General features: G+C 39.1%; 2 protein-coding genes across 2 annotated transcripts; both read left to right on the plus strand.

Moving 5' to 3' along the window:
• Positions 1–236: 236 nt before the first annotated feature.
• On the plus strand, positions 237–2,689 carry LOC103131986 (palmdelphin-like; the record flags this gene model as incomplete). The annotated part of the gene is made up of 2 exons (XM_007543738.2): positions 237–375; positions 1,032–2,689. Coding segments are annotated over 2 exons (1,308 nt in total), but the record flags the coding sequence as incomplete, so codon positions are not given.
• A 696-nt stretch (positions 2,690–3,385) lies between these two features.
• Positions 3,386–12,879, plus strand: LOC103131983 (uncharacterized). The gene is made up of 4 exons (XM_007543734.2): positions 3,386–3,492; positions 9,191–11,465; positions 11,551–11,642; positions 12,591–12,879. The coding sequence occupies exons 2-4, from the start codon at positions 9,281–9,283 to the stop codon at positions 12,672–12,674; spliced, it is 2,361 nt and encodes a 786-aa protein (XP_007543796.1). The 5' UTR covers positions 3,386–3,492; positions 9,191–9,280; the 3' UTR covers positions 12,675–12,879.
• Positions 12,880–14,984: the final 2,105 nt, after the last annotated feature.

Here is a 14,984-nt window from a genome sequence, read left to right on the forward strand (position 1 = left end):
TCCCACCCCGTGAGAGTAGGACGACGCACTGTGGAGGGCGTCCCTTTTGGATTTCTGAAAGGTGGCAACCCTATCTGAGGCCTTTTACACATCTTTAGCAAGGGGATCAGTGAACATGGAGGATAGCATAATGGACTTAAAAATATGAACATGAGCACGACATTGTTAATGTCATGAAACCGTGTTCTTAAAGCCATTTTGATCAATCTGAAATGATGCTTTAACTTTTAACGTGTTTAATTTTACAAATTTTTCTTTTGTTTTCAGATGTGCCATATTCTCCTCTCAAAACCCAAAACATCCCATTGTTATTTTCTCAAAGCAAAGCAGAAATCCCTGGAGTTAAAGAAGCCAACAGTGCTGAAACAAAACAAGGTCTGATTCACCAGACACTGGACACGCTTAGAGATTTTTTCAGTTTAGCAAAATAATCCCACTACTGGCAGAATATTCAGGTGGAAACTGGGGAGGCACAAATAACAGATGCAGAATCTGGTGGCAAATATTAAAGCAGTTAAACACAGCACAATGTTTTGTAAATCATGATCCGAGTCTTTCAGAAGAGTGGATCACCTCATTGTTTACCTAATGAAAAAAACTTATAAATATAGTTACTAACTAAAAACCACAATTTGCATTCTGGCTAGTGTGTCTTATGCTTGTTCTACAGTGTCAAAGTTTTTTATGCATCAATGTATGAACAAAACCAATAAATCATGTTGATTTGCACATTCCAGCAACAAGGCAATTCAAAGAGCTTTACGTCATAAAAACACAAGAATAAAAAGTCATATATACATCATAGAATCACTAATGAGAAGCAGTAAATAAAAACAGAATCATGTGAAGAGTCATTAATCTGGCTGTTTATAATCCAGTAACAGATCCTGTGTATTCTGTTGGGTAGAAGAAAAAGAAAATTGTTATTGCTTCATCTAAGAAACCAATAAACTAAGTCAACTTCATTTTATTCACTATAACTCTGTAATGTTTCTGTTCTCACTGTACGGACGTCTTTTTCTCTGTTTCAGCAACCTTTGCAATTCAAATCAGTGTAGAACATAATAACAGAACGGGCAGAAATCAGGTGGTTTCTTCAGCGACCGTAAACCCAGACAGCATTCACGAGAGAGGGTTAAAGGTATACGATGATGGACGCACGTCTGTGTACGTGCTGCCGCTGATGGAGGACACAGTCCCTGATGGCGCGCTGGGAGAGATGTCCAGCACTGAAGTGGAAGAGCTTCTGCATCAGGTCACAGACCAAACAGTGCCTTCTGAGGTTCAGTCCCATCATCCGGTGTTCTCTGTGCCATACACAGGAAACAGCAGGCCAGCAACACCAAGGGCACCAAGTCAAATGCATAAAGAAAAATCAGCCTTTATTCAAGACCTACAAGAGCAGTTACCTCCACCTAAACCTCACCAGCACTTCACTTCAGGTGCCTTTCAGCCTGATGAGGAAGCAAAGCGGCACTGTTGTAACACTGCAGGACAATTCAAAAATAACATGAATCTAACAGGAAGGTCAGACCCTGGTGCTACAACCTCATCAGGATTACCCCGCAGCCAGGCAGACACCACCACTGCAGAGCCGGGTGGTCCGCTGCCACTTACTGTGAGTTCTGACGTAATGCCTGCAACCCAGCCGATTCACTGGGGGTTAAATCGACTTCTACCCAAAGTCATCAGAGACTCAACCACAGCTGATGAGACACGGAGTGACTTCCACATCCACCCAGCCACAGAAAACACTGTGAAGCTCTTCAACACACTGCCAGAGGAGGAAGAGGAGGAACCAGTCACAATGATTTTCATAGGCTATGAAAATGCTCCGGATGAAGAGGAGGAAGACATTCAAGCTGAGCTAGTGACCATAGGCGACAGTGATGGTGAAGAGGATTACAATGATCACCACAAGTGTCTTGGTAATTTGCACTACAGAGAAGAACTTCTGTCCTACCACCCAGAAGGATGCATCAGTAAAATCTTCCAACCCAAAGTGGGGCTAGCCAGGGCTGCTGGAGGAGGACAGCCAGCTGGAGACAGCTACACACACTGCAGGGATCTGGAGCTCCACAAGCCAACATTCATCCACATGCCAGGGAAAGGCAGTCACTCCACACAGGGCCAGGGCGAGGCGCAGCCTGCAGACTCAGGCTGCATCAGACCGCAGCAGCTCTGCTCAACAACAAGATGAGACAGAGTTCTGCTAGGCTTCTTTTTCTTTTATTGGAATTGTTTAATTATAGATGCAAACTGTTGGATATTTTAAGATTATGTAATGACAGGTCTTTGCCAGGAGGTGGCAATAACACAAAGTGTCAACTGGAGTCATTTTTAACCAGCTGGTGCTTACCTGGTCTAAGTGTATTTATAGTAGGCCACTGCTTATTAATAAGATGCTGTTTAACTAATGTTCAGATTCTGCTATTGGTTCTTTCTGGTTCTGGGTCACAGTGATAAGTGGTTTTTCGTGTTTTAAATAAAAATGTTGGATGGTGAAGCCGACATGACAAACTCAGGATTTCCCTTAAATCCAGTAGAAGATGTTCAGCATTCTGCAGAGGGTCAGTGAATACAGAAGCTCCTGATTCTAACTGATGTCAAAATCTGTAGTGGTAAAAATTTTGTCAGAAATAACCTCTATATCAACATCAATAAAGTTGCTTTCCTGCAGGATAAAAACATGTTGGTGGTATTGTTTTAGCATTTTGTTTCTAATCCAACCCACGTAGGAAGAAGAAAAACATTCTACTGATTCTAAAGTTCATTTGCTTGTTTGTTCACGCTTCATCGCTTCATCCCTTGATACAGAAGAATTTACTCTGAAACAGCTCCATCACTAGGCAGATGGAAGTACTGAGAGTTTGATGTTTCATTTTATGACAAAATTATTTAATTTCTTTACTATTGGGATGGGGAAAATGGTAGAAAATGATCACACCTCCTCCGCTGTGGCTCATGCCTGATTAAATACGTCCAGTTAATACAAGGACTTTCAGGCTGAACTGACTAATTCCCTGTGGCTGATATTTAAACCTTTGTTGAGGAAGATAGATAAGACAATATCAGATCAGCTTGAAAATAAAGTGAAGATCTTAAAGGCAAATGAGTTGGGAAGTGATGGAAAATTACAGGATGTTCGTGCAATTTGTCACAAATGTACTTAAATTGCTAATTAATTTAAGTACATTTGTGACAAATTGCACGAACATCCTGTAATTTTCCATCACTTCCCAACTCATTTGCAGAGAAGTGTGAGCAGGTGATTTAACTGAGTGAGCTATGGCATTGAGTACAAGGTTAGCTCTCCTCCTCTTCAGTGTGTGTTTATCAGAGAAAGCCCCAGTATTGGCTGCCTCCTGTGCATTGCCTCCCCTTCAGTAGCCATCCAATCAGAGGCAGCAGCTTCCAGTCAGAGCTGTCAGTGCACAGCAGCACTTAGAAACAGAGCAGATCCTTTTGCATTAGCCCACCACTTTGGCTCAGGTAGGTTCATTAAAACAAACACACACAAACACTGTCATTCAGAACTTGAGCAGAATTTTTTTGGTAGTACCTCAGTGTATTCAGCATTGTCGGCTTCAGCTGCTAAAACGAGAATCACGTCATGTGTTTTGAGTGGATGTGCACGGAGGGATGCAGCAAACCTCAGAGCAGAGCAGAGTCCTAGACTGAGACTAGGCTGTGTGTCGATTATGTGCAGTGTCAGTGTGTCTCCATGGATCATTACTGTCTATCACACTTCTCATATGGGGTAAGATACATTGTTGCTGATAAAAAAAATTTAAAAAACTTGCTAAGGGTAATCAGCTGATAAAGCAATCAATACTAAAGGCTCAAATTGTCCGATCATTAGATGCCCGCCGTGGTTACGTAGATATTCTCCACACATTAATTATGAATGCTTTATGCTATTCATCCAGATTTCATATTCTGCCTTTAGACGGCATTTCTCTGATGTATTTGTGTGTGTGTGTGTGTTTTAGGGCAGATTTTGATTTTAAAATGTTTCATCAGTTCAATGATCATTTTGTTGCTGTCCAGTGTTCTGAAAGTCTATTCCACTGATTAACAACCAGACATTCAGCCTTTTATATCACTGCCCACATTACATAGTGCATCCTAGTGCAGACAATTGGTTCAGAGTCATAATGAAAAGAGGGTTTTTTATTTTTCTAACTGTAGAACTTTAAAAAAAAAAACTTGCCTCCATACTGTTTTTATTCATGCTTTTTGCTGCCATTAGGTGCACGTTTGTGTATTGTGGCAGTGCAATCAGTACTTATAACACAGGAGCACAAACATTCAGCAGCTCCACGTGATCTTGATCTGTTGGAGCGTTCCACTCTGAGATGAAGGAACAGACAGGAGCAGAGTCAGAGCATGCCTCTGCTTTCTGTGCAGGTCTGGCTGTGTGTGTGTGCATGTGTGTGTGTGCGTGTGTGTGTGTGTAAGTTTGTGTGCATGTGGGTGGTGAGTGTAGTCATTATAATGACAGAGTTATTGTGATTTTGCACTTGTGGTGTCTTTGAAGACAAAACAAGTTCTGGCAGCCCCCACAGTGAGCAACATGATTTAAAAAAATAACGCTTATTTATGCTGGGGAATACTTTATGTATAATTTCAGTGCTTTGATCAAATGGGTTGGGAGAAGCATGATATTGCTGTTGTTTGGATGCTTTTCTAACACACAAAGTGTTCCATATTTTTCATAAACATCTTTATGGAAAATAAACAGACTCAATAAGAAAACTAACTATTAAGCTGCTGGAAAAATATGGAAAATTTTGTCATCATTGATAAAGTTGACAGTATCAGGAACTGATCGAAGAATAAATAGAAACAAACTTTACAGTTTGTTTTTGTAGTGCATTGGTTCCATGAGCTGACATTGCTATATAAATAATTTTGGAAAATAATTAAAATAAAAGAAATTCAGTTTGATTCATCTTATTTAATTGGACTCAATTGGATGATTGAGTCCAATTTAGGACTCAATCATCTTGTTACCAGAAAAAGTCAGTTCAGTCCAATTATACACAGTTATCAATGCAGTCAGTCAAATTCAGTTTATTATTCACAGTGTTTAAAAAGTTTCAATCTATGGAAACCCAACAGACTGCATGGAGTCATTTATTTGCAGCATTCACTCATCCTGGACAGGCATGTGGTGACAGTGGAAAGGAAAAACTTCCAAAAGAACCAGAGCCTGGCTCAGTGTGAATGGTTGTCTGCCAACATCCACTGGGGCTTTGAAAAGACAAGTTGTATCAAGGAGTATTGCTGCAACCAAAAGGAAAATTCAACTGCCTAAAGACTGTTTGACCGGAGAGACCCATAGTGAGACGGTTTCAGGCAAAACAATGCCAAACCAAAAGAATTGCACAGAATCATAAAGATAGAATCATAAGTAATATATTTAGACAGTTTATCACCAGAAAAAGTTGATTTGGAGTGAGTTTCACTTTAGGTTGTTGCTCTCTAATGACTGCTAATCACATGAGCCACAGAAGGGCGTCATTTCTCCTTAGCCTCATCTTAAAACTTTCATGCATAGAGGTCACTGCATTTGACAGCTACAGTATCTAAAAACCATTTTCTTGTGTTTCTTGTGGATTTTTATGTTATGAATGCACACAGACTACTGAAGTGAACTCTAGTGCATCATACTATACACTGCATTTTCTTGCATTTCTGCAATAGCAAGAAAATGTTTGTTAAATCCAAAATGGCAGAAAAATTAAAAAGCAATATCCAGTTCCTCCTTCTATTGTAGAATCGCTTGCAGGTAAAAAAAAAAATGTAGTAACCCCTCAAGACTGCTACTACTGATGTATTTTCCAAATAACAAATTTGTATTTAGAAAAAAATTACAACCGATCACCTAGAAAAAAAATCCAAGATTTTTTTTTCTTTTTACAATAATTTTTCCCAACTTTTATGCCTTGAGAAAATCAAAAACATTTGGAAAAAACAATCTTGACATAAAGGATCATAATTCATGCATGAAGGCTTGATAACATTTCTGTAAAATACATGTGTGTGTATTTGTTGTATTAAATTTTGGTTCAGAGTTTTCTCCTCCCAGTGCAACATTATGTTCCAGGATATTGTTACTATGTGGACAATCTCTCACAGAGATTAAGTTCTTTCAGCATATTGATTTATTAAATTTGCCTTTACCTCTTTTATGAAGACATCTTGAAAACGGAACATTTTGCTAAATAGGTTAATAACAAAAAACTTTTACAGTTCATAAAATTTGATATTTATGTTGTGGGGTTTTTCTTCCAACAGTCAAAAGTACCTTTCCTTGATGAGGAGTGTTTGGGACAGCTAATGGTTCAAACCATCTTAGATGACACCACATCACTTGTTTGTTGCAATATGATGAACCCAGTTCAGATAACGGAAATAAAACATGTCTTGTTTTGGCTGCTTCCTTAGATCCTGCCACTGTCTATAAAAAAAACTGTGAGAAAAATTTTACTTTGTTTAGTCAGATTCCTGGAATACATTTTTCAAACTGTAATATATATTCTCTATATTTCCAACAAGAAATATAGAGAAATATATGTAGTAATATACATTAATTTTGAATTTATGCACATTTCTTTGTGCACATTCTTGTGTCCATTTCATGCATAAGTTGTATTAGCTTCAGTTTATCTATTCACCAATCCAGTCTTCCCCAGCAATAATCATACCCCACACTGGCGAGGGTCATTAGCTCCAGGTTGTCCTCAGGTGAGGTGGTGTTGCTTCCTAGTTGTCTGGTGGTGTGTCTGACGTACGACCATACCTGCCTTCTGCCCAGGAACAGCTGGGATAGGCTCCAGCCCTCCCATGACCCTCAACAGGATTAAACAGAGGAGGAAGAAATGGGTGAATACTGACAACCTCATGTTAACCATTATGCAGCAGAACAAGATATTAAAGTTATTACTTTCTTCAGCTTTTTCCTGAGTTATATCTGATCCTCTGTCTTTTTAGACTTCCTGTTGTCGCTCTGCTGCACTGAGTAACTACTCAGTGCTCTACATCCTCATTTAATTAGCTGGACAGGCTGAAAGTGGATGTTCGTAGTTATACATTGAATAGTTGCATCAGCTTGAATTTATCTGTTGTGTTTTATGCTGATTTCCATTATTCCCCCTGGCATTTCAGTGCAGCCCTGCTTCCCATCACATTTAGCAGTCTGCTGATGAGGTGTTGAGGGGGAGGAGGTGACAGCTGAGCATTGCAGTGAGTGTCAGGCCTGCTGATGGTTACCATGACACTCAGTCTGTTGCAGGCACGTGTCCCTGAAGGAGCTTGTGAGAATGTATCATTGTACTCATTTTATGTTAACTCACCAAGATCTTAGCAACTGATGACATGTGATAAGGACCAACAATCTGTCCTGTGAGGAGCCAGCATCTATAGGTTCATGTTTAGAGACACACACGGGAAGTGGTTGTATCTAAGTGTGTAGTATATTTTTGGTTTTAGTCAAAGTTTATGCAGGAAATAAATGGTGCTCTTAAGCTCGTAATTAATAATGATACTGTCATTGTTAAATCTGCATTGTGACATTCTGTCATGAAATGGTATGGTAGGTGGTGAGGAGAGACGCCAAGACCCAGGTTATTGTGATGATGATGAATGATTTAATGGTAAGATGCTCAAACAGTCCAAGAACAAGCAGCACAGCAGACAGAACAAGCACACAGCTAAATTGCCGGTAGCACTGAATAACAGGACAACATGTGAGCGAACACAAACCAGGACTTGCAGTTCCACTGGAGAGTATAGACAGCATGCAACAGACGTAGACAGCAACTGACATTAGACAAGGACCCGACAAGGAACACAGACAACAGGTGGGTTTAAATACACACGGGGTAATCAGGGGAATGAGACACACCTGGGGAGCAATCAACGGGGAGGACAGGACTGAAACTCAGGAACAGGACTACACAGGAAAAACTCAAAAAATAAACACACAGAACATGACACATTCAGGAGTTGTGAGAGTGTCAGCCTTGAGATAACGGCACATTATGTTCATAAAATAAGAAATGACTCTGAACACACCCTGCTGGAACAGTTGTGTCTTTGCTGCAAACTGATTTAGATTCAAGCACCCATTGGTGGCTTTCAAGAAACATTGCATGAGATATAACACTGTTTAGAATGCATTATGATAATGAACATTTTCTCTTTATTTTAATGTTATTTTCCTGTAACATTAAAACCTGTTTTAAAGTTACAAAATTAATGAATAGGCCTGAGGAAGGAAAGCCTATTCATTAACCAAAAGGATTGCACAGAATCATAAAGATATAATCTTTATGATTCTATCATGAAGAAAGGAAGGAAGGAAGGAAGGAAGGGCTTGAACAGGTCATGTGAAGTGAATCCCCACGGCTGTTTACAATTGAGTAGGACCACTGACAAATCTACCTCAAGTCAATTTATTTATGACTTGTTTACATATAGTCACATTCAGGGCAGAGAAATGAATCAGTGACATTTGACACAGGATCTAGTAAAGCAAGTGTGTGTTTGTGTGAAAAATGAGGAGGGATGAGAACAGCTTGTCATCTTGCAGGGACAATTTCTTATCTCGGAGTGTGTGTGGGAGGCTGACCCAGTCCAGCACCCTTGCATAAGAACACACATCAAACCATCTAATTTAGTTGCATTTCCTGAACTTCCTCTCTTTTTACACAGAACTGAAAGGAAAGCATTCAGAAAGCATAGCAACAGCAAGCACAACCTCCTGCTGCCAAGCCCTGAACACAACACACACATTAATGAACTCACCACAGAGGGAACTAAAGGAAAGTTAGACTGGAATTCAGATTGTCACAATGGTATGACACCATCCAGCGCTGTTCCTGTGGCGGTGCTGTTGCTGCCTGACAGTTTGCCCTTGCTGAAAAATACTAAACCACTAAGGACATAATAATAAGGAATTTGCCTCTTTAATTCTGTAAACTTGATCTGCTGTTTGTTTCTTATTTACAGACAAAAAATAAACATCTCATTTCACTTTTTAAGTAACCAAAAATTACATTAAATGCAACAAGACATATGAGGTACGGACAGAAGAAAAAAATCTGAGCGTTGCATTTGCAGTTAAAGGGACACAAAGTTCATGATTTTACTGTTCTCCTTTCTGTTCTTTGTTTTTACACAGAAAGCTACCTCTGTGGATAAAGAGGCAGATGAAGAAGTACTGAAAGAGCCTTGCAGCACAACTGAGAATCACAACTTCATTTCTGTCACCATGGAAACAGCCGAACAATCAAAGCTGGTGATGGACTGTGAAATGGAGGGTGCTGTGTCTGATTCACCTGTGCATGAAATAGATTGCAGCGCTAGTGATGAGCTAACTGGGTTAACAACAGATTTATTAGACTCTCAGGAAGCAATATTTAGCTCATCATTAACTTATGTTCCTAGCAGTACAAGCCTGGCTGACAACAGTAACTGCTCTGAAAGCAGTCTTTGCACCCTCATGCCCTGTCAAGAGGAAAAAGACACATTAAAATTAGTGCAAGGGCATGAAGAGCTCAATAGGAATGAGTCAATCAACTCATTTCTGTCTGATACCCTTTCCAGTGCTGACAGTGTTTGTGAGAACGAGGCCTGCTGTAGGAGGCAAGACACACAAGATCATGATCAGGGTCATGAGTCAGAGCAGTGTGTTAAGCCTGAAATGGTGCCAAAATCAGAACAGTATCCAGAGCCAGAGGAAGATGATGGTCTGGTGAACATGTCAAAGCAAGAAACTGACCAAGAAACTAAAGACAAACTTGAAATGCCAGATTATCCTGAGCACGAACAAGACCTTCAATCTGAACAAGGCAATGAGCTTGAGCAATACTCTATACTTGACAATGACCCCCAGCTGGATTTGTACGGTGAACTTGACCCTGAGGCAGGAGATATCATCAATTTAGATGATGAGCCCTATCAAAGTCTAGCAGAATATCCAGATGAAGGCCCAGAGCCAGATGAAATCCTATTTGAACCACCTTTTCACGAAGAGTCTCCATTAGAGCAGTGTATAAGAGAAGAGGTGATGTCAGATGTGTCAAATGAGTCCTACCATAACCCCGAAGACATAGATGAATGTTTGAGAGTTGAGATTGCAGCAGCTTCTTCTGACAGTGATACAGATGAAAAATGGAGAGCAATTTTCTCTTCTTCCATAAATAAAGAAGATGATGACTCATATTTGGATAGTCTTCAGCTGAGTGCCCAGGAGCTCTTTGTTCAGAAAGTTGAGGAGACAGACTATAATGATCAGGAGAGTAGCAACTTTGAAGAGGTTAGCTTTGAGGTCCCAAAAGTACCAGACGTTTTGGAACAACCTGAGGTAGTGCCTTCCTCTCCAAAACCCCCTCAAGAGGTTAAGTACAGCCCTTTCAGCCTTCAAGGTTTGTCAAAAATATCTGAAGATGAAAGTGAAAGCTACAGAGATGCTAATCATGACCACTCCAAACTCCAAGAGAACACCAGTGTGGAAACAATCAAGAAGCTACCCAAAGACTTCTGTGTAATTCAGGAGACAAAGAGTGAAAATGTCAGTACAGAACACGTAGACTTCCAGTTAGCTCGCAAGCAATGGAGAGAAATGGAGGCGCAAATGAAAAATAAGACTGTCTTACCTGTAACAAAGCAGTCACACCTCCAAAGCAGTCACAGCTTCATGTATACACCAGTCCGCAATATTGAAAGAACTCCCAAGAAAGCGCGGGATCTGGAGAGTTTAAACCTGGTCACAGATTATTCTCACACCCAATTCAGCCCTTGTTCAGAAGACTCTGGCCTGGATGATTCCAGTTACAGGTCCCCCTTTAATGATGCTGAAACACCGATTGAAAGGGAGATTCGTATTTCAATGGAGAGGGAGGAAAACTTGAAAAGAGAGAGGGGACTGGCCAGGATGGGAAAATCAACAGATTGTGCTCCATCACGAAGTATCCCTCGATCCACAAGCACTCCTCTGACTCCATCATTTATTATAACGTCCTCACCAACAAAAGAACCGGTAAAGCATGAAGTGTCTGCCAACAATGTTATAATTGTAGACCCAAGAAATGATTTCACATTCAGCTCAAAAAGTGGCAACGACAACACAACTTCTGGGCCTGTAGAATGGTGCTCTGAGGAAAACAGTTCCAATCTAATCATCCTTGAAACATCTAATTTGATCATTCGAAGTGCCTCTGAGTTCTCCCTTAATAAAACCTGTGAAGAGCCCCAGGAAAAAATGTTCCTCAATAACCCCTTCTTCAAACTGCGGTCAAGAAGCACAATCTCCTTGGTAGATGAAGAGATAAGGATGGTGAAGCAGAGGGAGGAAGAGCTCAGAAAGGAAAGGGCAACACTGTATGGTAAAGACATGTTCAGCACAGAAACTGGCCTGTCAAATCGCATGGACACTTTGACATTTGATACCTCAGGTATAATAGTAAAATACTCAATACATTACATCACTCACAACATTTTATGTTTATTCATAATTCATGTGTGCAATCTCATTAATAGGTATTGTACCAGTTAAATGCAAGTCCTCTCCATCATCGCCAATGAAAACAACCCACAGGATGGATCGCTCTGCCTTATCCTGTGATCACAGGGTGAGTTCAGTCTCCTAGGAAGAAAACCGTCCTTCTCCTCTCTCTTTTAGCTACACTGATTCTGATTCTAGTCAGATTCAATCTCTGTCATCTCTGTTTGCTAGCTGTAAGATGAGATGCACATTAATCCAAAGTTAGGGCTATTCTCCTTAATGCTTGTGTGATCAAAGTGATCAGAAGAAAAACCTCTAAAAAGACTCACGCCAGATGCATGAAAATTGGTTTAATTTGTTTAACTGGTAAAAAAAAATAATAATAATAACATGACAACACCTTCCTATTTGAAAGTTTTCAGTTTATTATATTCATGCTTCATTTATTTTTTGAAACACGTAGATTGGTGATGTTGAAGCAGTGAAAAACTATAGGAAGAACCTGTGCATCATATCTGACATACTTGAAACACATGAAAAAACATGGTGAGGAAAAACTTATCATAAGCCTGTCTCAGCAGATTGTAACCCAAACAAGATACTATGGTGTGAGGAAGGCATGATGACTGGAAGAATGGATGTCGCCCAACCTTCATCTAAAGTGATGCAGTATTCTGTGATCAAGGGAAAATAATGTACTCAATGCAGAGTCAAATATCAGCCAAGTTATTTTCTTAATAAAATGACTAAAATCCTGTGACTGTGTAAGAGTGCTGACCCTGAATGCTCTCAAAAAACAACAGTAGCTGAGATCAATGCAAATACTGCATGAGGAGATCAACATCAGTTGTGGTGCATCACATAAACCTTCTAACAGCAGAGGACCAGTCATCCAAACGTTTCAGTCATGGGAAAAAAACAAAACACACACCTTACCGTGGTGCGTTTGAGCAGACAGTTCATGCTGATTTCCATGTGTGGAATGGCTGGAAGTCAAATAAGTTGAGAGAAGAGAGCAGACAGATGATAGTAATAACGGTGTAATAACAGAAGGAAATCTTTACCTGCCTTTCAGTTTCCTGAGGCCTACACCGGAGGAAGACGGAAGAGCGCCATGGCTCTGCGCTGGGAGGCAGGCGAGTTTACAAAAAACAACTAAAGTGGAACAAGTTGCCATTTTGCCATTGGAGGTGCAACTGTTGATGTTTTTATTCAAGTTAGATGCATTTATTATCGTTATTTGTTTAATGTTGTGACATAGCCTTATCTCTGCTTTTGTGACACTTTGGAAAAATAGTGAGAATGTCAGGACAAGTCCCTTTTTAATTTCAGCATCAATTTTGTGCAGTACATTAAATGAGTTTGAAAAACACAAGGTTTTGGTTAAAGCTTGTACCCTATTTGGTAACACTTTATTTGAAGGGGTGTGCATAAGACTGACATGACACTGTCATAAACGTGACATAACACCTGTCATGAACATAAAGAAGTCTTTATGAATGTTTATGACTGTTGTAATGAAGTGTCATTCGGTAAATAATGACACTTTTAATGCAAAGTTGCTCTAAAAGTTGCATTGAAAGTCCATTAAAAATGCCAACTTTGCATTATCATAACTTACAAAATCATGCAAAGTTGGCACTTTTAATGGACTTTCAATGCAACTTTTTAGAGCAATTTTGCATTAAAAGTGTCATTATTTACCGAATGACACTTCATGACAACTGTCATAAACATTCATAAAGACTTCTTTATGTTCATGACAGGTGTTATGTCATGTTTAAGACAGTGTCATGTCAGTCTTATCCGCACCCCTTCAAATAAAGTGTTACCCATTATTTTAATTTATAATGACAATTCTAGCATTTTCCAGTAACTTCTGAATCAACAGAGGTGGAAAGAGGACTAAAATCATTTATTAAATTACTTGAGCACAAAAATCTAAATATCTCCAACTAATATTCAGTTTATAAAATAAAGGGGTAACAAACAAATTTTAAACATTTTGGGGAGTATAATTTCTTAAACAAGTGCACGCCACAATAAATTATGTTATTTTGTGATGGTTAAGCACCCACTAGATTCTCTTTATTCAGGAGGGCAACATTTTGATTTGATGAAAAAATATTTTTTAACCTTTTCATGCATGAATTATGATCCTTTGTGTCAGGATTTTTTTTTTATTTCTTTTATTTTCTTAAGGCAGGCATTAAAAAAGGTAGGAAAAACATTTTGTAAAAAAAAATATATATATATTATTTCATTTTTTTTTAGGTGATCAATTGTAATTTTCTCCAAATACAAAGTTATTTGAAAAATACATCAGTAGTATGGCTCATTAGAGGCTATCTGATGTCACAATATGTTTTTTTTGCCTTCAAGAGTCGTCTACAATAGACGGAGGGACAAGGTCGGTTGGCATGCTTTTATGTCTGTCGGCCATATTGGATTTAACAAAAATAATTTCTTGCATTTGCAGCTGATGGCAAGTAGTTGATAATGTATTTAATGATGCATTGGTGTCTACTTTAGTGGTCTGTGTGCATTTATAACATAGAAATCCACAAGAAGCACAAGAAAATGGCTTTTAGAAAGCTGTCCACTGTAGTGACCACTATACATGAAAGGGTTAAAATCAAATGAGAAGAAAGAAAAATAATGGTGATTTTTTTATGGCTATATTTATTGTTTGTCCCAAGTTTTGTCAACACTGTCAGAAGGTTAGAAAAAAATTCAAACAACTCAGGCAACCCGACAGTCACCTACATTCCTGAGGACCTTCTTTTCATCCTCCATGACAGTTAAGAGCAGAAGTGTCAAAAGCTTCAGGAAGTTTCCTATGTTAATTATATTTATGAACTATAAACTGATTAGATTATTGTAATAACCTACCCCATTTGAACAGAAAAAAATATTTTAAATTATTTCATCCATCCATCCATCCATCCATCCATCCATCCATCCATCTTCTGTACACCCTTGTCCCTTAGTGGGGTCGGGAGGGTTGCTAGTGCCTATCTCCAGGTAACGTTCCAGACAAGAAGCTGGGTACACCCTGGACAGGTCGTCAGTCTGTCGCAGAAATTATTTAATCAATATACAAATATTACTTTCAGACCAAAGCCAGTTAGCAACTGAGATAAAGCATGGTTCCACTTTACAACTTGTTTTATACCAGTACGTTTTTGCCATCACTATTACCCGGGTGACATACTTCTTAACAGTGGTGACTTGCCTTATACAATTCATTTTAACTAAGCATGAAACTAATAATGATAATAATAATAATAATAATGATAATAATAATAATAATAATAATAATAATAATGCATTTTATTTGTCAGTGCCTTTCAAAACACCCAAGGACACTTTACAACATCAAAAACACAAATTAAACATCCATCCATCCATCCATCCATCCATCCATCCATCCATCCATCCATCCATCCATCCATCCATCCATCCATCC

The sequence above is a fragment of the Poecilia formosa genome, unplaced genomic scaffold (genome assembly GCF_000485575.1).
Source record: "Poecilia formosa unplaced genomic scaffold, Poecilia_formosa-5.1.2 Scaffold892, whole genome shotgun sequence".
Taxonomy (NCBI): domain Eukaryota; kingdom Metazoa; phylum Chordata; class Actinopteri; order Cyprinodontiformes; family Poeciliidae; genus Poecilia; species Poecilia formosa.

Bases quoted from the DNA above. Each gene is read 5' to 3' on its own strand.
- LOC103131983 (XM_007543734.2), top strand. From the start codon at position 9,281: ATGGAAACAGCCGAACAATCAAAGCTGGTGATGGACTGTGAAATGGAG. The intron at 11,466-11,550 runs GTATAATAGTAA...TCTCATTAATAG, and splicing joins TTTGACATTTGATACCTCAG to GTATTGTACCAGTTAAATGC. The intron at 11,643-12,590 runs GTGAGTTCAGTC...CCTGCCTTTCAG, and splicing joins CCTTATCCTGTGATCACAGG to TTTCCTGAGGCCTACACCGG.